At 50.8% G+C, this 21,761-nt stretch overlaps 1 protein-coding gene across 1 annotated transcript; it reads right to left on the minus strand.

Moving 5' to 3' along the window:
- Window positions 1-19,343: 19,343 nt before the first annotated feature.
- MRPL46 (mitochondrial ribosomal protein L46) lies at window positions 19,344-21,755 on the minus strand. The gene is made up of 4 exons (XM_074880332.1): window positions 21,546-21,755; window positions 20,906-21,098; window positions 20,168-20,341; window positions 19,344-19,785 (listed from the first exon to the last, which is right to left on the minus strand). Exons 1-4 carry the CDS (start codon window positions 21,753-21,755, stop codon window positions 19,535-19,537), a joined length of 828 nt encoding a protein of 275 aa, XP_074736433.1. The 3' UTR covers window positions 19,344-19,534.
- Window positions 21,756-21,761: the final 6 nt, after the last annotated feature.

Consider the following 21,761-nt stretch of genomic DNA (forward strand, 5'->3'; position numbering starts at 1 on the left):
AAGAAAAATCCTTGTGCCCGCAGGCTGCTGGAGCCAGCTGTAACGTTTATGAAGCAGGGAGGGGACAGCTCTGAGAATCCTGCAGCAACAGAGGAGGAACAGCCTGATGCAGGAAGCCTCCACTTTTTTCCACTAGAGATTATTCGAATAATTTCAGAAAGGTGACAGGAGTGCCAGCTTCCTCCCTGTCCCCTTGATATCCCCAGGGTAGCTCTGAAGCCACATCTGTACCAGCACAGGTGGTGCCCCTCAGAGAAAAAGCTTTGTGCTCACCACCTGAGGACACAGCTCTGAGGCATCCCACTAATCCCCCTGCATCCCCACCTACGACTGTGCGGCCAAAAGCTCCTCTTTCTCTTAATATATAGGAGGGAAACATCTGAGATCACTGCAGTTTTATTGTCAGATTTGGCAGCCTTTTCATATTTGCTTGGATTGAGATATAAATTGAATTTGGTTTTCTCCCGCTGACTCAGTTATTTGTTATAGGAATAAGCATGTGGTAATGGATTAGACAGGGGAAAGAGACTTCTCTTGCAGGCGTGTGCACAAGCTGGGATTTACCATGCCCTGTCCCATGTTTTCCTGGTGTGGCTTTGCACCACCAATGACTTTGCAAGCTTCTTCCCCTCACTGTCCGACCACAGTTGGACATGGGATTTTTTTTTTTTTTTTTTTTTGTGGCAGACTTGTCCTTCTTTCACCAAATTCTGAAGTGTTTTAATGCGGAGGAAATTTAACCAAAATCTGCTCCCCACCCTTACCCTTCCCCCTCGCTCAGTCCCCATCAGTCACTTTGCTGGAAACAGTGCAAAGCATTTCTGGGGCTCCTCAGCTGTGCCTGCAGCGATCTCCCTGCCCGAGGAGCCGTCAAGCTCCCATTTGTGCAGACCATGATGCTCTCCGCATCCCAGCCGCATCCTTCCCGCCTCCCTGCTCGCAGTGGGGCCACGCTGCACCACCACCAGCCCCGCAGGGACTGTGGCTGGGGAGAAGGGCAGCACATGCAGCATATGCAGCATTAACCCCTGGATCTGCCCACCAGCTCTGGAATTTCTACAGTCCCCATCCCAGCATTGCTGCTTCATCCAGGGTCTGGCACCCCTGCGTTTCCTCCAGTGCCCCCAGCCTGCCTGGATACACACAGAGCCCCTCAAATTCCCAGGCATGATGCAGGCAGCACAGCCCAGCTCTGGCTCCCCAGCACCCCTCCTTCATGCCACCTGTGGGGAATTTCCATGGAAAACCCATAAAATCCTCCTGTCCCCGGCACTTGACAGGGGCTGCGGGTCCTTGCAGCATCCCTGAAGCCACAGCACACTCTGCAGGCACTTGCACCACAGCACCGACCCCAAACCTGCCAGCGAGTCCATCCCACAAGTGGCACAGCCCCAAGCTCTGGCCACCCCGTGTGCCCCTGGGGTTGGGGCACTGGGCTGCAGAGGGGTCCATGCCCACAGCCCTGCCCTGCTCAGTGGGTGCTGGGGCCACGCAGAGGCCATGTCCGCAGACACCAGCAGGCAACCAAAGGCATCAAATGGAGCCCATCACATCATCCTCCTGCCTGTCCCCACAGCTCTACCTCCCTGCTGCACCCCCCATTTGCAAACCACGAGGTGCTCCCTGCCTGTGCCCCCCCCACAGCAGGGTTTAGCAGCTGAGGGCAGCTGCTACAGGGCTTTGCCCCTTCCAATGCTCACCCCAGCTGCAGGGCTCCAGCACAGCACAGCAATAGCTCCGCTAATTGTATCAGCATAAACATGGTTTATAGCACTGCCACTGCTCTGTGGCAGCTTTTCTAAATCACCCTGTGCAGCAGTCTCCATCCCTCCCCAGAGGACTTAGCCCTTTTCCTGAGGTTAGAGGTGCTGGGAGATCCCGCTCACCAGAAAACACCACTAAAGGAAAGTTTGAAAAAGGCTGTCTAACAGGGATGGGACAGGCTAGAGGCACTGAGAGCAGCCTCCAGCAAGGAAACCTTCACACTGTCCAGAGAGCAGGTCAGCCCCTCCACACCCCTGGAGCACATCCTCCAAGGGATCATTCAGGAAAAAAAAAAAACCAACAAACACACACAAAACCAAAATACCTAAAAGAAAGAATGAACTACACAGCTCTTTGAAGAGCAGAGCAAACACAGCCCATACCCTCTTCCAACCCACCTGCCACTGCCTTTTCCCCCCAAGCTCTTTATACCCCACTCAGTTCTCCCAGAACATGCCCAGTACCCATCTCCAGCCCCTTAAGGGAAACATCTCATTTAATGAGCCCACATCAAGCTGGATATGAAGCAGCTGTGGCTCCTGACCCCGCCACCAGGCTCAAAATGTCCTCACATCAATGGTTTCACCTGTAGAAACTATCTGGCCCCAGCTCCTGGTCATCTCCCTGTCCCAGTGCCACAAGCCCCAGTGCAGGGAAGGAGGCCAGAGCTTGCCAGAAAGTGGCAGCATTTCTGAGCAGAGCTCTTGCAAAATCCCCATCCTTTCCCGCACAATGCGCAGCAGAAGCAGCTACAGCTTTCCCACCTCGGAGCAAAGGAGCCGTGAGGCAGACGGAGTCTCTCAGCGATGAAGCACTGCGGTGCAGGCTGCCAGGAACCTAAAGAGCATCCAGCAAGCCTCAATAATGTGAATCCGCTGCCGAAGCCTTGTGCGGTGGCAAAGCCCTTGGCTGCGGTTCCTATCAGGGAGGCTGATGGCCAGGAGAGCCACTGTGGGGTGTCCCAGGGCTGGACTGGTCCCATGGATGGCTGCTGGGGGATGACTCTTGACCTCTGAGGCAGCCCCCTTCCCAAAAAAAAATGTGTGGGTGGTCCCTGGAGACAACGAGGATGGTGGCAGCCCTGGGGAGCTGGGCGTTGGGGAAATCTGGCTCCAGCAAGTCCATACGCAGCCAAGGGGGATGCGGGGGATGGCAGCTTGCTGCCTGCAGGGCCTGAGCCTTCAGAGATTGTCGGGGGCAGTGGGGGTCCCCTGGGCTGCTGCGTCCTCCCTGCTGGAGTTGCACACTGCGCCAGGTGGGCGGCTCAGCGTCCCTCCCCAGGGGTACCCCTGTGTTGCCCCCCATCACAGCCTGCATCACCCAGAGACTGGCAGCTTCAGGCCACAGCACCCCAAATCAGTCCCAGGTGTGTAAAACTAAACAGCTAAAGCAGCATGTTGTAGCCCTGTAGGGATTTTGTTGCTAAAGCTGCTGGGTTGCAGCAGGGCCTCTTGGCTGGTCCTGTCCACCACTCGTGTCTCAGCTGGGCTGAGCCTCCCTTCAAGCACATGTGCCTCTCACAGGTATTTAAAAATAGAGAAGAGATTGTTATTATTTCTCTTTCCTGCCTGGTTGAAGAAATAGCTTAATTGGTTAATAAGGGGTTTAATTAGTTGTGTAGCTGTGTGAAGAACTTGCAGAGGGCAAGCTAAGTCAATAAGTCAAAGCAATGAGCCTTAGAGGTAGGATGGGGAGGGGAAGGGAAGGTGTCCCCACTGTGACTAGCCACGTCCTGCAGGGAGACCTGGCTCTGCCTCCAGCCTCAGCAAGGATTTCCAGGCTGGGCCTGAGGAGCTTCTCTTGGTGGTGAAATGAATGTGTCCCAGCAGAAAAGTTGGGGCAAATCAACGTTTTCTGTTTTGCTGAACAATTTCTGCCCACTTCAGCAGGGCAGCTGGATCTCAAACAAGCTGATTCTAGCCCTTCTCTGCACTGACATGTGGGGCTCCCAGTATCCCCCCAGCCCTGGAGAAAATCAGGGAGGTGACCAGAAGACAGCTCTTTATTCCCATACGCCCAAACCCAGTGGCAATGAAGATGCTGACTCCTGAATACATATTTCAAAGTCTTTATCTCCAAGTGCACTGGGCTTGTACACCTGGGGACACTGCCCGTACCTCCCACATCCCCGTCCCAGCTGCAGCAGCAGGACCTGGTCCCTCAACACACAGTCCCTTTGGCCAGCCTGGCCAGCGAGCAACTGGCCAGGGCATGCACTGTCTCAGCAAGTTCCTGCCTGATCCACAACAACCTGGCGATTAGACTTTATCCATAGCAACATTAAAAAAGGTGTAAAATGGGTCTTTAAGTGGAGTCACTGCCATGCTGCAGAAGAGGCTTCAGCACTCCTCATCCCCAAGTCTGGGGCAGGGGATGAGGACCTTGTAACGGCAGCCAGGATGCTCACCGGCGGTTATAGCTCTCAGAAATGTCCTTACAACCCTGGTTTCTGCCAGACCTTGTTAAGGATGAGCTCTTAGACGGAGATGAGCAAGGTGGAGGAGAAAGACAGAGACCTGACCTACCCTTTGGCACAGCCTGTTAAAACACAAAAGGCTGATGGAAAAAGCTGCACGCACACACACGGACACGCAGACCGCGCTGGCAGATCCTCAACCCCTTCTCCACTCCCCTTCCCCATCAGGCACTGTCATGCAGCCCTGTTGATGGCACAGCACCACTCAATTTAACACGAGGCTCTATCAAGCCCACAGCCTTGGATTCCCAGATATGCCTCCTTGACCCCGCTGAGCACCAGCTGATTTCCCAGCAAGGGAAAGGGTCGGTGCTTGGCTGCCAACAGAGCCAGAGCCGGGGAAGGCTGCTGGGGTCCACCAAGAGCTACACCGGGAGATGCCAGAGGAGGCAAAGGCTTCTCCCCAGCAAGCCAAGACAAATCCACGGCAATTTTGTCTTTCTTCCCACATGGCAGCTCTCCACATCCCGTTTGGGTGTCATTGTAGGTAATTCCCTGCTTGACGTCTCATCAGAGGTGGGGGAGGGAAGCACCATTTCAAGAAAAGACAAAAGGGCTCTTTCTTCATCAGCATTAACCTCAGGCAGCTCTCGAGAAAAATTCTGGGCAATTAGTGGAGCATAAGAAGATTTATAATTGAAATCTAGTTTGTAGCACTACAGGCGGCTCCCTCGAAAGACATTTCTCAGAGACAAAAAAAAAAAAAAAAGGAAAGGGGAGAATAGAGACAGAGGGGGAGAGAGAACTAGTTAAAGAGTTTTAAAATCTCGCCGAAAACTCCATTTAGTTTAACATTGCATGATAGCTTTCATAATTCAGAACAAAGTGCAAAGCTTTTTAATGAGGCCATTAATGACCCTTTAATTTACTCCACCAGGGCTGAATTCATAAAACATTTATGTTCCATTTACACAGGATTTTCCTGAGACTCTTCAGGGCAAGTCACCATCACAGAGCAGGTGGGATGAAACACAGGGCTCTTCTCTTCTCTTCCCTCTCTTCTTCACCCTGACGCTGAAGCTCCGCATGTGTCTTTTAATTCTGCTAGAGAAGCTGCAGGGACCCAGGAGGGAGAAGAGCCATTTTTGACCCTTCTGCATGGTAAACAGATGCAGAGCACTCTATTGTATTTCTGCTCTAGGAACAATGAAACCCTTCTTAAGATCTAGCTGGGGCATCGACAGCCAGCCTTAAAAACCATTTTTTAAAAAATCATTACAGCCCAGCTCCAGTTCATTACTCACTTGCTATATCAGATTTGCTCTGGGGTAGTGCTGTTGATCTCGGAGCAGCTGGGGGAGATATGTCCCACCAGGTCTCCAGGCTGCTTCCCACTGCTTTGGGTGGTAATGGAGGAAGGGACAGGGGGGATGCTCAAAAGCTGCAGGTACATTGGCGGGGAGGGTGTGCTGGACTGGGAGCTGCTGCCAGGCTGAGCAGAGGTCTCTTGGCATCTCAGTATCTCCTGTCCCTGCAACTGTCGGTTGCTCAGAGAGCTGTCAAGGCACACACGGGGCAGGACCCTGCATGGGAATGGGGCTGGTTCATTGCCCCCAGTCTCTGTGAAGGCCACACCTGAGCTGCAGGTGACAGTCCAGTCTGGTTGTCCCTTAACTCAAACTAAGCTATTTGTTTTTCAACTTTTTTTTCCTCTGTTACAGATTGCAAAAAGGGAGACACACCCAGGAATGTGTAATTGCTTGTATTGGCTGAAACATTTTTTTTAAAAAAAAAAAAACAAACACTACCAACACTTCTTCCTAGTCTATTCCAAAGACCTTACTCTCATTTCTTTAGAAAATGTCAGTTTCTAAGCATCTTCACATAAAAAGAGCCATTAATCATTGCAACTGGGTTCACAGCATCTTAAGTCTGCTTTTACCAGCCTTCTCATCTGCTTTCTTGGCTTAAGGACTGTTAAGCACTTCTGGTCTGCTTGTGGCTCGTGGAGGGTTTCTTGTACCAGCAGACACAATATTCATGACAAACCCAGGAGGACAGAGGTGCCAGCCCACAAGATTCAGTCCCCCAAAAGCCTGTGCAGAGAGAAACAGGGGAGATGCTCTCAGGCTATTAGCAGAGGAAAAGTTGGAGCCCGCTGGAGAGCATGTCAAGAGTCAATGTTTCTCATATCTGTAAATGACAGTTACAGCCCATGCCTGAAGGTCTGTGGAGCTGGGTCTCCCTGCAGCACGTGTCTGGTAAGGCATGGGGATCCAGGCTCAGAGGGAGCTCTACTTTCCATATCACTTGCCCTCTCTCCCTCAAATTCAGGTTGGGTTGTCGTTCTCATTTCCTTCTTCACCCCTGCTTTTGCTGACGCAGGTTAGAAACCTGATGGACCATCGAGGTACTGACACCGCTTGCGTCTGTATGGTTCATGAGTCATCCTCCTTGTTTCACAGCTAAAAGGACTGCTGACGCTGATGCCCTCAGAAAGGACACACCAGCAGGAGCATTGATACGTTTGAAACCATGTCAGCGCTCCTCAGCAGCAGGTTGTGTGACCACTGGTTTGTTACTGTAGGGTCTCTTGCGTGTACCGGGTTCTACGCACCAGATTTGTGGTTGTAGGGTCATTTTCCACTTCAGGGGAAGGAACAGGAGAGGAAGATTGCTTGACCTGCCTGGTTCATTCATGCAGAACTGCTTTGCAGCATAGGGTCAAGTTTGTCAGAACACTTACATCATAAAAAGAAATTATGGCCAAAAGAAATTTTAAACATCAATAAGAAAAAAATAACAAAAGTCTCACAGATATACACTCCAATGGAGAGAAAAAAAACAGACACCATTTTTCAAATACTCCAAGTGATTTTGGAATCTCACACTCAAAAGTGATCTAAGCCCTAAAAGCACCAGGATCCTGACGGGATAAATAAGGAACTGGTCCCAGTTCAAGTCCAAAGTGCCCAGTGTCAGGATGCAAGTGGTGTTGCAGGAGATCAGTAAACAGGAGGGGAGGGAACCTGCAGCAAGAAGAGGAGTCAAAATCGAAGTGGCTGCCCAAGGGATCAGCACACTGGCAGCAGCAGGTTGCCCGTTCTGCCTGCCATGGAGGGATGCTCTCCATCCTGGTGCGGAGGTGGGATGCACCTAGGTGGATGCATCTAGTCTTTGTGGACCACAGAGGCAGGAAAAGCCAAATTTCCTTGCTGAAATGACCCCCAAAGAAAAACAGAGAGGCAGGAGGTATAAGAGCAGCAGTGCTAAGGGAAGCCCACGGATGGAGCTGGCTGCCTCCAGGGCTGGGATCATTCCTGGGATGCTGTCCTGTACAGTGATGGGCAGGAAAAGGAGCCAGGTCTGAGCAGCATGGGGACCTCCTGCTGTCACACAGAGCTGCCTGCAGACCCACGTGCTCCCGGGGCTCTCACTCCCTTTGGCTCCGGCAGCAAACAACTCTGGGCAGCTCCAGGAACAAGTTGCCTTAGCTCGATTGTTATTTGATTTCCAGAAACATCAGTGCAGGGATCCCATCCAAACTGGACCCCAGATTGTTTACTAAGCACAGGCTGCCATTTAGTTAGAAACACATGGGCTCTTAATATTACATTTGCCTGGGAAAAAAAAAAATAGTTTCAATTAAAGGGGAAAATATTTAGTAAAAATCAAAAACTTGCACTCACACACATAGAGGCTCTGACGTTTCATAACAACTCAATTGCCTGCTTCTCCATCCTGGTTTCCTGCTCAGCACATCTCTACTGACAGACCATCTCTAAGGAAGCCTACAGCCAAGGGCTTTGGTTTGCTTACGTTACCCATGTTGACCACGTGGCCAGCTACACGGGGTCAAAATTTGCAGACTATGAAGTACAGGCAGGCTCTTGAAGACACATACATTTGCACTGATTTCTTAACATTTCCAGGTAGCACACACACTTCCAGCGCTCCAAAAGCCGAGACCTCGCAGCTTACTGCCCTTGAGGGCATGCAGTACTTGAAGCCAATGGATACAACTCCTTTATGAGGATATTTTTGTGCTTTAGCTAAAACCAGAAATGCAGTTTCAGCCACACTGAAAGATTCTTGCATCTATGAGTGACCTGAGCTCATCCAAGCAGTCCAAGACCTCTCTCCACCACTATAACTGAGTTCACAGACACCTGAGGATCCTCATGCATCCACTTTCCTTCTGCTGCTTTAAAACCCCCAGGATAGGGCAGGTGAAACATTTAAAACCTCAATTTGGTCGTTTCAACTGGGCCCCAGGAGGTGGGCCAATGCTCACAAATTGTCTGTCCTACTGGTGGTGTTGATGCTGTCTGAAAATCAAGGTGGTTTCACAGCCAAACCATGAGCTACAAACAGGAGAGGATCAGCAGGCCAGTGGGAAAGCCCTGTTTTCCTTAGTACAGCTGCTGGACCTCATAATCAAGACTGATACACTGATGTCATGCTAGTAATGGTATAACTCTGTATCAGGCTAATGGCACAACAGGTTTACAAAAGGAGCAGTATACGCAGAAATACGCATTCATGCTTGCTAATCCCTCATAAGCCTGTAATCCTGATTCTTTCTTTTCCAAATAATAAGTGCAGATCTATTAAGACCCTATCACTAGCTGCATGCTAAATTCCCCTCTTCCTGCCTGGAATCTGCTGCGTACCCTACACATTGTGGGGCAGGGGGGAGACATGCCAGCCTTCAGTCCCCTGTAATGATGACTGTGATGGTGCACACTTAAAAATCCCACCCTGGGGTTTCTCACCTGTACCAGGGGGAGCAAATGAAAGCAGCTGCAGCCTTGCTACCACTTCCTTTCTGGAGGGTCTGAGGATGTCTTCTAGAGAGCATTCCTGCATCAAAATGAAACATGTTTACTCACAGGCATGCAAGTAAGCAAGCAGATACCCACCAGTGCTTGAGAGCACCTCCTCCAGCCAGCCCTGGCAGAGTTTTTCACCCCCTTCTTTCTGGCTGTATCCCAGTGCTGCCAAATCCCCATCTCCACCAGCATCTCCAGCCACAGACAGCTACTTCCAAGGAGTCTTGGTATCAAACAACATTTTGTAACCATTCCCCAACCACTGCATACATACAACCTAGAAAAAACCCTTCCAGGAGTGACAAAGTAATAGTCGCTAATTACACAATTAATTTATTCTTTGGCACTAATAAAAAAAATGAATTTGTGTTACAAAGGAGGAGAAAAAAATTCTAAGGATTTGTTTAATTAAAACTACAATGTATTGAAAAACCAAGCAATTTTAATGATACAGACAATGCTGCGATTGTATAATTAGTAATTAATTACCTACAGAAATGACACTTTATTTTCTTTAAAGCTATTAATTTTTCTTCTTCTTGTTTGTGGTTTTCTTTTTCTTGCATGCCACTGTCTTCAGGGCACACAAATAACGGGAGCAAACTGCTGTGTAGTGCATCAGCCACCAACCCAGCTCTGTGTGTGATTCCTTACCTGCAGGCAGAGGTGCCGCATCCTCACCTCTTGCATCCCGACCCCCACCGAGGAGCAACCGCAGACCTCCCTCCCCAGCCTCCCTCTGCCTGTAACCACCGCTCTCCCTTCCGAGAGCCCAGCAAAAGTGGGCAGAGCGGTGCAAATTGTGACTCCAGCCACGAAGAACCGCTGGGACAGAGCTGACAGGCAGAACAGCTACAGCTTTCTGTACAGGGAGTCAAGGAACAGACTGTTAGCCCAGTACTATATATATATTATGCTTATAAGTCCTGATGTTAACCAGTGTTATATATATATTTTAAGTATTCATGTATTCATAGCTATAAAGGCCTTTTCTCTACTTGAGCTAAATTGTATAACCGTGACCTATTGTCCCAGAAGGCTTTTTATTCATGTTAAATGGGTACTGAGATTATAGCACTCCTTGGTAGTAGGTGCAGAAGCGTTCTGGAGGAGACAGGAGAAGATGGATGGTCCTATTGAGGCTCAGCAAAGAAACCAAAAACATGAGAACCAAGCAGCTCTGCAGCACAGCTGGCTTCACATCGGAAAAATCAGCTGGGGGATTGGCTTACTCCTGGGAGAAGGAGGGGATGTCACCTTGTCCCCTCCCCAGGGAGGTGCTAACTGCACAGCAGTGGGGACAAGTGCCCAGCACGCACCCCTTGCACACTCACATGTCCCCAGTTATGGTGGCTCCAGCTTCCCATGGTGGTCCCTGACCGCTCACCAGTCCCGTCTCTTCCCTGACCTGTAAGCCAGGGAGAGTGAGCCAGGTTGGCTTCCACAGCGCTGCGGATGGTGGTGCTTCACGAGCGCTCCATGCTGCATCTCTGAGTGCTCTTCCGTCCTGCCTTGCTCCTTGGGGACAGAGTGCCCTCTCGTGCTTGCCCCTGGAAGCAGCACAACTTGCTGGCTCCCTGGTACCCACAGGAGCCTCCAGCCCCATCACAGAGCCCAGATGCACCCTGGTAGCTCCCAATTAACGTTCAAGGGGAAACAAAACCTCCTTGGAAAAAGCTCTGCATCAGCATCCTGCAAGGAGCTCCTGCACCCTCGTCCCTCCCTGCTCAGCCAGGAGATCACTACAAATCACATTACTGAGACTGGCAGGTCCCCTGCTCGGATCCTAACCTTTATCTGAGGCCTGGGGACCCCTCTGGCTGCTGGCTTGGAGTCTCATGGTCACACAGGCACAAGCAGTAAGATGTTCCCAGCCCATCTGTTCATTCCCAGTGCACACCAAAGAAAGTCCCCAGATCCTCAGAGACGTGTTACCTCCATGCTGTCTAGGGAAGGAACTGGGACAAGGCTGACCTGGGTGCTGGTGCCAGAATGCACAGTGGTGGCCAGGGATGCTGGTGTCCCCTCGCTGGCTCTGATACTCCAGTCGCTTCAGCGCAGTCAGGGTGGAAGCGGCAGTGAGCTGGCTGCTGGCTGTTACACTGGTGCCAGATGGTGGATGAGATTAAAAGAATTTGATTTTCAAATAATCCATAAACCTGGCTGAGCTAATGTCGTTTCATATGCATTATCTTGTAATCCCAGGGAAGAGAACGTTTCAGAGCAAAGAGCCTTATTCTCCCTCCCTGCAAGGACTCTAACAAGCTATAGATAATCCCCTTTTTGTTGGAAGGTGCTTACAGGGGACCTACAACACCCAGAGCGTGGCACAGGGGCTGCAGCTCTGCGCCAGCGCCTGGGAAGAGGACAGCCAGGCACCCGGCACCACAGGGGCTGTTTTGCCCTGAGCTTCGTAGGGTGGGAGCAGCACACAGCAGGGCCCAGGGACAGCTCGAACTCAGACTCCTGGCCGATAAGGGAGGATAAAGGAGTGATACTGCCACTCTTGCCTCCTAACAGTGCAAGGGAGCCCATGCTGCATCACTGGGGTAGGGGGTGAGATACATCCCCTCTTCTAGGTAAACCCACTGTTATGCCCACTTCGGGGATAAATCCCCAAAGCCCAACCAAAGTAAATCAAAGGTATGTTGTGCCACTCTCAGGAGAGGATCAGCCCCTCCCTGGTGACTGAGCCACACAGCCAGGGTCTGGTGACCACACTCCCTCTCGCAAGGTGACAGACAGCATGCGGCTGAAACCTGGACACCACTGGAAACATCTTCGCTGCCCTCTCCAAAGCAACCACTGCACAGCCAGGCTGTACGAAATTCATCCTCAGTCAGGTATTTCCTGACTTCTCCTTGCCTGTGTCAAACACCTACAATCATTTCTTGCCCCTATGCCTACCGCATACAGATGCGCCCCTTCTGCACCCCATCCCTCCCTAACCCCTGCACAGTGCCCTGGGCCGCCCTCAGCACCCACGCGCCATCCACCTGCCATTCTCAGATCCTGCCTGCCTGCTCCCTACCTCTCTTCTCTGCCCTAGAGACTCCTTTGAGCCTCCAATTACTTGTCAAGCCTCCACGGAGAAAAGACAACCCTCTGCCAGTCGCTGGGATCCTTCAAAATGCAAGGCACAAGCTTGGGCACGGTGGTTAAAAGATGGTGATCCTTACTCCATGCTCCAGGCTCCCACACTGGAGCTTGCAAGAGCTAGAGCAGGAGGTGATTTTAAGGGAAAAGGGAAGGAAAGCTCCATGGATGGGATTTCCCAGTCACTGCCTGCCATCTAGTGCCTAACACCGAGCTGTTTCACAGGCAGCAAGTAACATCCACCTCCATCCTCAAGTGAAGTTAGCTCTTAATTAGAGTCAGCCACGTTTGCGCATCAGGCTCCCAGAGCTGGGGAGTTTCCTACTGTGTTCCTCACTCTGGGACAGGGCCAGGGAGAGGGTTTTGGAGTCAAATAGTCCAAATCTGGGTGGGACCTGTCAGAGAAAACAGCCTGGGAGCGAGGGGAGGTGATGCTGCGTGCCTGCCTGGGTTGCGAACATGACGCCCAGCTACATCAAGCTAACTAAACACAACACATCTTGCCTCGCTGCACACTGTTACCTTCAAGGTCATGTCGTCATCAGCAGCTCTGATCAAAGTGGTGCACACAGACGTTGCGTGAAGAATGCCACAGACAGGCTAAAAATAGGGAGATGAACGGACGCACGAGGGAAAGGGGTGAAGGGTGAGGCTTGTCAGCTGTGCAGGAGACTGAAAACCTACAGAAAATCAGGAAACAAACAAAAATAATCAGGAAACACTGATGTTGTGACTCAGATATTCTGGCGCTTGGAGACACTACTGGAGCTTCCCACCCAGTTCAATCCACAGGCAACCACTGCAGGAGGAACACAGTCCCAAGAAGCCACTTGTAACCTTTGGGTTAGCACCAACAGCAGGTCTTCATGAAATTTGAGGGGGTGATGCTCTCCCTCCCCTGCCTTCAGTAGAGGTAGACCTATGCCCACCCTAGGGGCTGGTCATCTGCCAGCTTCTTGTCCCTCAGAAAGGGCTCTGATACCCACCTACCCACAAAAGCAGGGGAGAGCAGGCAAGACACCTACAGCTCACCACAGTCCTGTTTCCAGGCTGAGAGAATTACAGGATATGAAATCCAGGAGGGTCTGGGACAGGCAACATCCGTCCTGCTCACTGCCTCCAACCCCTGCTAGATCGGGAGCCTCTAGCACGCTGCTGGATGGGCACCTTCTACTGTGCCACATCCCCTACTTCTGCACAGGGGACAAGACTGGCTGTTGAGCTGTGAGCACTGGTGGAGTAGGAGCGTCCCGCACCATGAAACAGGGAACATCCTGCCCCTCCACACAGGGCACTGGTGGGATCACACACCCCAAATGCCCAGCCTCCCTCCTCACCAAGCCCCTTATCACTTGGCTGCTCACTCCCCATCACCCCCCACTGCCTTCCCCAAGCTCATCCAACATTTGCAGCCTGTGTCACTTGCTAGTAACATGACTTGGGAAACAATTGCTGTTTTGCAGAGGGGTGTGTTGGGTCTGACACAAATGGGCTGCACTTGTCATTTGGAAAAAGTGAGCAGGGCAGGGCAGGAGCTTGCAAACACGCAGAACCAGATTTACTGATTAGCGCATAGCTCCGATTTCCTCCATCGCTTCCAGAAAAGCAATAGGCAACATTAACAAAAGGATTACTCAGAATTCAAAAGCAAATGGGATTTGTGACCCATTATATTAACTGGGGACTGGGGAAAGCTCTACAGAGAGAGAACACTGCCGGCAGGTCACCAAACCAATTATTAAGAGCTCACAGATCACGAAGCTAGATATATACACACATCAAGATAAATTTCTATTTGCCTGCAGAAGCAGGACGCTGGCTGAGCCACCCTCCCAACCCAGTGTGCTTTTTCTATGTGCCCATTAAACTTGGATTATATCTAGTTACTTTCCCCAATAATTCACTTCCCCCACGGGTTTAATGCTGTGGAATAACATTTGGGAGGGTAAAACCTGAAAGGAGAAATGTAATGGGCATCATTACTTTGATAGATGAGAGAGAGCAGAAAGCAGGCAGGCAGCACGTGGTGGGAGCAGGCCAGCAGCACACACACTCACCCCTGACATTGCTCGCCGTCCTTCCAGCAGCAGTGCTGGCCCGTGCCTCGCGCCCCAATGTCCCCAGCCTTCCTCTGCCCAGATGCTTGAGATGAAGAGCAGCCCTTAGACACAAGATAATCTGCCTCTGACATCAGCTCTCACCTCAATCTCCAGCAGAGATCAGCTTAACCGGCAAACATTAGCTGTAAAATCTTTTCCTAAAGTTTTGCCTCAGTTAGTTATGAGATTCGATGTTCACAGTAGCCAGGTAAAGGGCCAGCTCCTCCTAGCACACTGTCCTCCTTCTGCAGTAGGCTGTGATGGCCAGTCCTAAAGCCTTGCATAGGCTGCATAAAGGCTTTACTGCCTTGACTAGGTTTTGAAGAATCTTCATTTTAATGTTGCTGAATAACCATTCATATTTCAATTGAGAAATGCTTCCATGTCTCCAAGCATTGCCTATGAAGTCCTGCCAAAGGATTTTATACCTCTCCAAAATCTGTTAGGGAAGAGCAGCCTTGACAGCAAAGCTGTAGGTAGAACTATCTGAAGGGGCTTCCTGCTGTCAGCATTTTGTACTCACCTCAAATTCCTGGCGTCACTTTTTAGGGCTTGGTGTTAAGGGTTGGGTATTATCAGCAAAGCTTCAGGAGCAATTTTACGCTGAGTCCAAGTTTCCCAGTAGCCTCCCTTCTTTTATATCTGTTCTTACCTTTGCAGAGATTCACTCAAACGTTGTCTTCTGCCTGCCCCATTCTGCATCCTTCCAATGTGCTGGTTATGTCAAAACACAGTGGTGATTTCACAAGAAAAGGAAGGAAAAAAGTGTCCTCAAAACAAAAGGATGAGACCTAATCCACTCATACCACTGGTGACCTCAACAGGATTTTCTATGCCATTTTATCCCAGGTCTCTGGGCTGCTGTGAGCAGAACACCCCACACTGCATCCCCTGCGGGCAGCTGAGCACAGCAGGAATGGGCAGAGCTTGCAGAAACCCCAGGTACTGCCAGAAAAATTCCACCCAAAGAGACGGATCCCTTCCAACACAAGCACGGGAGCTTGAACAGAACAAAAACAAAGCGGCTGATGCTGCTGGAAATGCCTTACCCTCCAGGACAGGCAGCGAGCCCACAGCCTGCCCCAGCTGGGACAGCCTAACTCCCACCCTCCCTGAGCCAGCCCAGCCCGTGCCTCGGCAGGGAGGGACGCCGCAGGGTGCTCCCTGCGCCCAAGCAGCTCCCCCTGCTCTAACGAGCTCACGGTTGTGTTTGGGAGCAATAGCATCTCTCCTCCTACAGGTTTTCAGAGAGCAGGAAGCGGTGTAGCCCGTGGCTCCAATGGCCTCTCCTGGCTCTGCATGTATTTATCTTTCAAATGTTGAAGCCTTTGGTTGCTTGGAGCCAGCCAGGAGGAGCAACAAACAGCAGCTTCCTATTATGTGAGAAAGCGTGTGGTTCTGAACAGTTCACTGTGCATCACAAAACATGTGAGCAGAGCTCTGCTTAGAGAGCACCAATCCCCAAAACTCCCACAGACAGGGAGGGATATCAGCTAGGGAAGGTATTTTGTAGGGGAAGTAGAGGAAAGCTGTAACCGTGAAGCTGAAAAGTGGTTTTATTAGGGCTTGTTATCTCTCCTTCGCTGGAGGGGAGTGCTAGCATCAATTCGTCACAAAGAAAACCTTCATCTCTCTCTTCTAACACGGTGGCTTAAGCAACGGCTTAGATGCTGGTGTTTTAGACTGCAACTGATGCTTCCATTTGTTTCTGTTCCTAGAGCCTGTTAGCAATAGCTGCCGGACTGCATCACACCAGAGAAAGGTCATCTTGATATGCCTCCTTCCACCTTGGAGTGGGGAAGGATCCGTCTTTTGTGTAATCACCCTCGTGAATGGAAGCGTCCTGTGCTGAAAATGGCTTTGAGGAGCAGAGTCTCTGCAGTCTGACTGCTCAACGGCTTCTTCCCCAACGTGTGCAGTCAGGGGAAGATAATGCTCAGACGCCGGCCCCGGCAGCCGCAGCACTGATCTTATGTTGGACTTCTTAGATGAGCCCCACATTGCTGCTCTCAAAGTGATGAGTCCCAGGTCCTTTCCAAAACACCTCTCCGGTGCACACTTCACAGGAGAGCTCTTCGATTGATCTGACTGCCTTGCACTGAAGAGCCACAGCAAACTCAGTGACTTCCCAGGTACTTGCTGCAGCTTCAGGTTCTGGTAGAGAAATCTTGTGTGAGGAGGCCTTTGCCAAGGTAAGAGAAACCCTCCAGGCTTTGGGTGCAAACAAGCTCCAGAATCCCTCAACACCCAGGCAAAACTGCATGCGGTTCTCTGTCACATTTGCAAGGGGAGTTTTGTGTTTCATAGAATCACAGAATGGTTTGGGTTGGAAGGGACCTCAAAGACCATCTAGTTCCAGCCCCCCTGCCATGGGCAGGGACACCTTCCATAGCCCAGGCTGCCCAAAGCCCTGTCCAACCTGGCCTTGAACACTGCCAGGGAGGGGGCAGCTACAGCTTCTCTGGGAAACCTGTGCCAGTGTCTCACCACCCTCACAGTAAAGAATTTCTTCCTTATGTCTAATCTAAATCTACCCTCATTTAGTTTAAAACCATTACCCCTCATCCTATCCCTACACTCCCTGACAGAGTCCCTCCCCATCTTTCCTGTAGCCCCCTTTAAGTACTGGGAGGCTGCTATAAGGTCTTCCCGGAGCCTTCTCTTCTCCAGGCTGAACACTCCCAACTCTCTCAGCTTGTCCTCATAGGCGAGGTGCTTCACACAAGTGAAATGCTCCCCCTGCTCTTTCTGCTGGACCACAGGATGCACACTGCAGCAGCTCTCTCTCAGCCACAAATCAACAGGTTTCTTCTGTTCTAGGAGAGAGAAAAGCTCCCTCAGAAAAGGTTTTAAGGTTTTGTGCTATCCTTTCAGTAGTTACCAGCAAAATACATCCCATCAGCCTGCCTGATCAGACTTCTGCAACAAGTATGGATATAGCTTTGCACTGAGTAGAAAGACAGCCTGCAGTCACCAAGTTCTCAAAGGAAAAATAACAGCCTCAGTGATCTACCGTGAGACCTCTGGGAGTAGAGAGGAAATGAGAAGATACAAACAATGCTCTCCACTAGGAAACCTGCATGATATCCTTCTGCCTTCCCTCTCACTGAGGCCAGAGAGGGGGGAACAGGCCACACAGAAGAACTGAGCAAAAGCACAAAAGTTGCAGGATCTGGGATTGTTTGCAGTAACTGGCTGTTTTAAATAAAATTAACTGCAGGAAAAAACAAAAAAGGTGCTGTTCCGATGCAGGCTGCAAGCAGGAATTTGTGGTTTAGGTGATGAGAAAACACTTTCAGCTTCCAGAAAAAAAACAAGCTTCTCACACACCTGCTACCTGTAAGACCAAAGGCCTGAGCCCAAGGACAAAAATTTTTTTAAAAGCTAAGGAAGCTGTTGATTCTGACCTTTCCAGTGCTGAAGGGAGCTACACCTCTCCTGCCACAGACAACATCCAAAGACTTGTAGCTTGAGTAAGCCAGAGAGTAAGAACTCCTGGGTTTGAAGATGAGCAGACTTTCAGTACAGCCTTTTCTCTTTTTTGTGCTCCTGGTTTTGAGAACAAATAAGCACTGATTAAACAGCATTTTATATACTCTGAAAAGTTTTATTCCACCAACACAAAACTTGCCTTTGGCATGGGAAACAGGGCAGAGACCTTGGCAAATGGCACACCCTAAGCCTGTGCCCACAAAGCTCTGCTCAGGGGCTGCGTGCTCTGGAGCCAGCAACAGCCTGAAACAGTGGCAGAGAAAAGCCTAATCCTGAGCTGACTGCACCCATGGCCCCCCAGGCTGGTGTAGCACAGCTTGAGGGACTCATCTCTCCCATCTGCAGGAGCTTTCAGTCCTGGAGAACACAACAGTCTCCCCTTCAGCAGTGCTGATGTCAGACAGCAGCCAAAAAATCTGCTGTTTTTCAGGCACGTATTCAGCTCTGCATTTATCTCCTCTTTGCAAGTGCTCTCTGCTGCAGACATGGCCTCCTTGCCAGGCCTGCCAGGGTGCTTCAAGAGATCAAGTTTTGTTTTGTTGGTAATTTATGGCAAGCCTGCAGCTCCCAAACTGCCCAGCATTAGAAAATAGAAGGCTGCTGTGCTACCCCCCTACCCAATGGCTTATGGAGTGATTAAGGATAGCTTTAATTTGAGGCCTGCAGCTCAACAGCTCCCAAAGGATTGATAAAATACATATAGCAATCTCCAGTTCCACCTCTGGAGGCCAAACTCTCTCCCAGTGATTAACAACAGCTATTTCCTCCCTCTCTCCCCGCCACTGAAGAAGGCTGATAGTCTGCAAGGTCCAGCCAGCACTGGGCCCACACTTACCAGACAGTAACATTTACAACCAGAAAAAACCCTCCTAGAACCAGCCCAAGAGGTGAGACAGCACCATATAAGCCCAGGATAGATCTTCTAATAAATTGGGTTAATAGGGTCAGGCTATCTGAAGCAGACATGGCTGGGTTAGCAGTGCCAGCCTAATGCACCAGGAATGGTAGCCAAGAACTCCCCAGAGCCACATTTGAAGCTGCTCCCAGAAGGCACCGACACCAGCACAGCCTTCCCCTGCCAAGAAAAATCAGCCTCACAGCCCTGACAGAGAGCTGCTGCTCAAGTGTTATCCTCCTTCAGTGTCTGCTGCTATAGCTTGAGGCTCAAGAGGAGGGCAGCATGGGTGGGGAAGCAGCACTCATCTAAAGAAAGAGCTGTTGCCTGTTCTTCATGCACCCATGTCCTCCACGGCCACCGCATATCACTGACTCTAGGCCAGAGGCTGCTCCAACACAGATTAAACGTTAATAAACTGTGAATATCCCAGCTTCCATCTCCCCAGAAACCCACCCTGCCCAGCTGTGTGTCCAGGAGGGTCTGCTCCCACCTGGACACACGGATAACTCTCCCGTGCTGCTCTCATTAAAGAGCAGGTACCAGAGACAAGCATTAGCCATTGCATCGAAGAAACCATTTGAGCTTGAGACTATGACAGGAGTCTGGTGAGGAAAGTGAGACTCTCGGGTACCACAGCCCCAGGGAATCACACACTTGGGAGAGGAAAAAATCACAACATGCATTTCCAGAAGAGGTGGAGGAGGAGAATTCAACGAGAGCAAAGAACTCCCTCAGGAGAGCTTCACTTCCGAGTATAAGTTTTAATATTTATTCAGTACAGGCCTGATGAAGAGAACTGGGAAATAAGGCAAAGGCAAATTATCCTCCAGAGCCCAAGTTAACATCTCATACACATAGACCATGCAAAGCAGCGGCTGTGCTCCTCCCTGGAGTCGTGTCCCACATTTTCCTCATCTGCTGGAGCACAGCCTATCGCTTACAAGTCCAGAAGGAATCGATTGACTTTCTTCAGGTATTCCGACTTCAAGTAATCTCCCAACTCATCCTTTGTGACCCACAAGTAATCTTCCTTCAGCTCTGCCTGGGACAAATCACTGCTTTGGAGGAAGGCTTTGAAGAAGAATACTTTGGCTCCCACATTATCCTCAGTCCTGATGGCCCTGGGGAATTTATACTTGTAAATCCCATATGGTGCATTCCCCAGGATTTTGGCTTGAATGTGATCTCCTGCAAGACCCCAGCAATGCAAGAGAAAGAAAACAAGACATAAGAACACAGAGCAACAGTAACTGCTCTCCTGTAGTTACAAAAAGGCAGCATAAGACACTGCTGTCAGCCAGAGATCCCAACTCACTGTCTGCCAGCCCCATCAGCCCTTCAAGCTGCAGTCGCTCTGCAACGGTAGTTACAGAGCTGATTACCCAGGACCACAGATCTTGCCAGAAAGCCCACCCCATTGAGCTCCACCCCTCTGCCATGAAATGCCTTTTCCCAGCAGATGGGAGGTCATTTTACTACAGGAGATGGCAAACAGCCCTCCGATAAGACACAGCAAGAAAACCACTGGGACAAAAAGAAGGGAGGGCCAGGCACCAGGCAAACTACACACCCAAAAATGCAGCCATGGCTCGCTCAGCTGTGCTTCGCAGCGTCTCTCCAGGCTGCCATTCCACTTGAGGCAGGAGCCACAGCTCCTGGTTACCGATTTTCTGTTTCACCAGAAGTATCAGGTTACTGTCCAGCCTCCTGTTCAACGACGTTCGATTGTTGTTTTTATCAGCATCTGCCAAAAACCAACACATGCTGGAAACAAAGTCTCTTAGCAGCACTGCTCTGATCCCCTTGATTCATCAACCCTCTGTGTCTCAAACCCTTCCGGCAATAATACACACATGGATACACAGAACAAGACAAAAACCTAGACAGAAATGCTCCCATTCACTCTGGAAGCCTATGCAGGATTTGGCTGGAACCCACTGCTAGACTATAATCTGTTTCATTTCCAGAAGGAATTTATACCAAACAGCCTGGATCTCTACCTTCACAAAAATCAACAAGAGCACTAGGTGGAGCTTGGGAAGCAAACGACCAAACTCTTGTCTGCAAGCAACATCCATTTTCACCATTTTGCTCTGTTAGGGCTGAACATACACATCTTTGCAGCATGGGAACATGGAGTCCTTTATCAGCCAGTTAATTCCTCATGTGCTAACAGTGCTGACACAGAGTAAGATTCTCTTTAAAACAAAAAAAGACTCAGCAAATGCCTTCCCTCTACTGAATTGCACTCAGCTGTGTTTGGCAAACAATCAGGGTGTTCTCACCCACCACGAACTTCAGCCTGTACCTGTTATCCGCGGAGCAGCTTTGAATCGCAGTAACTTCTGTTCCCACTTCTCCTCCAGGTCTTGAGCCATGACGAGTGTTTTGCTAGGTGCTTCATCATCATCAAATGAACTTTCCCTCCTCCTCCTGAGCTGCTCCTCCTCCTCCAGCTTGCGGATTTCATGATCCGAATAGTGGCTCTTCTCCAGCTCTATCTTGAAGGGCAATGCAGAGAATTCTTAAGCCACCAGCACTATGGTCCAGACTTGACAAGCAGAATTAAATTATTTCTACCTTAGCAAATGCAAGATTATGGGAATTTCCCTAGGATCAAGCAGGACTTCCCTGCTCACAGCGGAAGCCTCTATCAGGGACACCAACCGGAGCACTGCCAAGACCCACGATACCTGGTGCAGGCAGCAAACCGCACACAGAGCGCTCAGGAACACCCAAGGTGCCCCTACACCGGCTGTGCAGGGTCATCAGTTCCTCCCCAGCCCCTAGGCCTGTCACCCCCCGGGGCTAGCAGCCGCGGCCAGCCCCCAGTATCGGGGCGGGGGGAAGGAGCGCTGGCCGCGGCTGCCAGCCCTGCAGGGTGTCTCTCCCCTTCAGGCCTGAAGCCGCCATTTTCCTATCAGCAGGCCCCCAGCACCCCCCTCTACCTGCCCCATGAGGGCCGCCATCTCTTCCTCCTCCTTCTCGAGAGGCTGCGTGATGCGGGGCAGCCGCAGCAGGCACATCGCCCCGAAGAGCCGCCACGGCCGAGGCGCGGCAGCGGTACAAAGCCGCCGACCCCAACCCGCCGCTCGCTGCGTGGGCGCCGCCATTACGCTGCCGCTCAGCCCACAATGCACCGCTGTGCGCGCCGCCATCTTTCC

Source organism: Strix uralensis, chromosome 11 (assembly GCF_047716275.1).
Source record: "Strix uralensis isolate ZFMK-TIS-50842 chromosome 11, bStrUra1, whole genome shotgun sequence".
Classification (NCBI taxonomy): domain Eukaryota; kingdom Metazoa; phylum Chordata; class Aves; order Strigiformes; family Strigidae; genus Strix; species Strix uralensis.

Excerpts from the sequence above, each read along its gene's own strand:
- MRPL46 (XM_074880332.1), bottom strand. The coding sequence starts at position 21,755 with ATGGCGGCGCGCACAGCGGTGCATTGTGGGCTGAGCGGCAGCGTAATG. Across the intron at positions 20,342-20,905 it reads AGCTGCTCCGCGGATAACAG|ATGCTGATAAAAACAACAAT; the intron begins GTACAGGCTGAA and ends GGTTTTTGGCAG. Across the intron at positions 19,786-20,167 it reads AGCCATGGCTGCATTTTTGG|GAGATCACATTCAAGCCAAA; the intron begins GTGTGTAGTTTG and ends GGGGTCTTGCAG.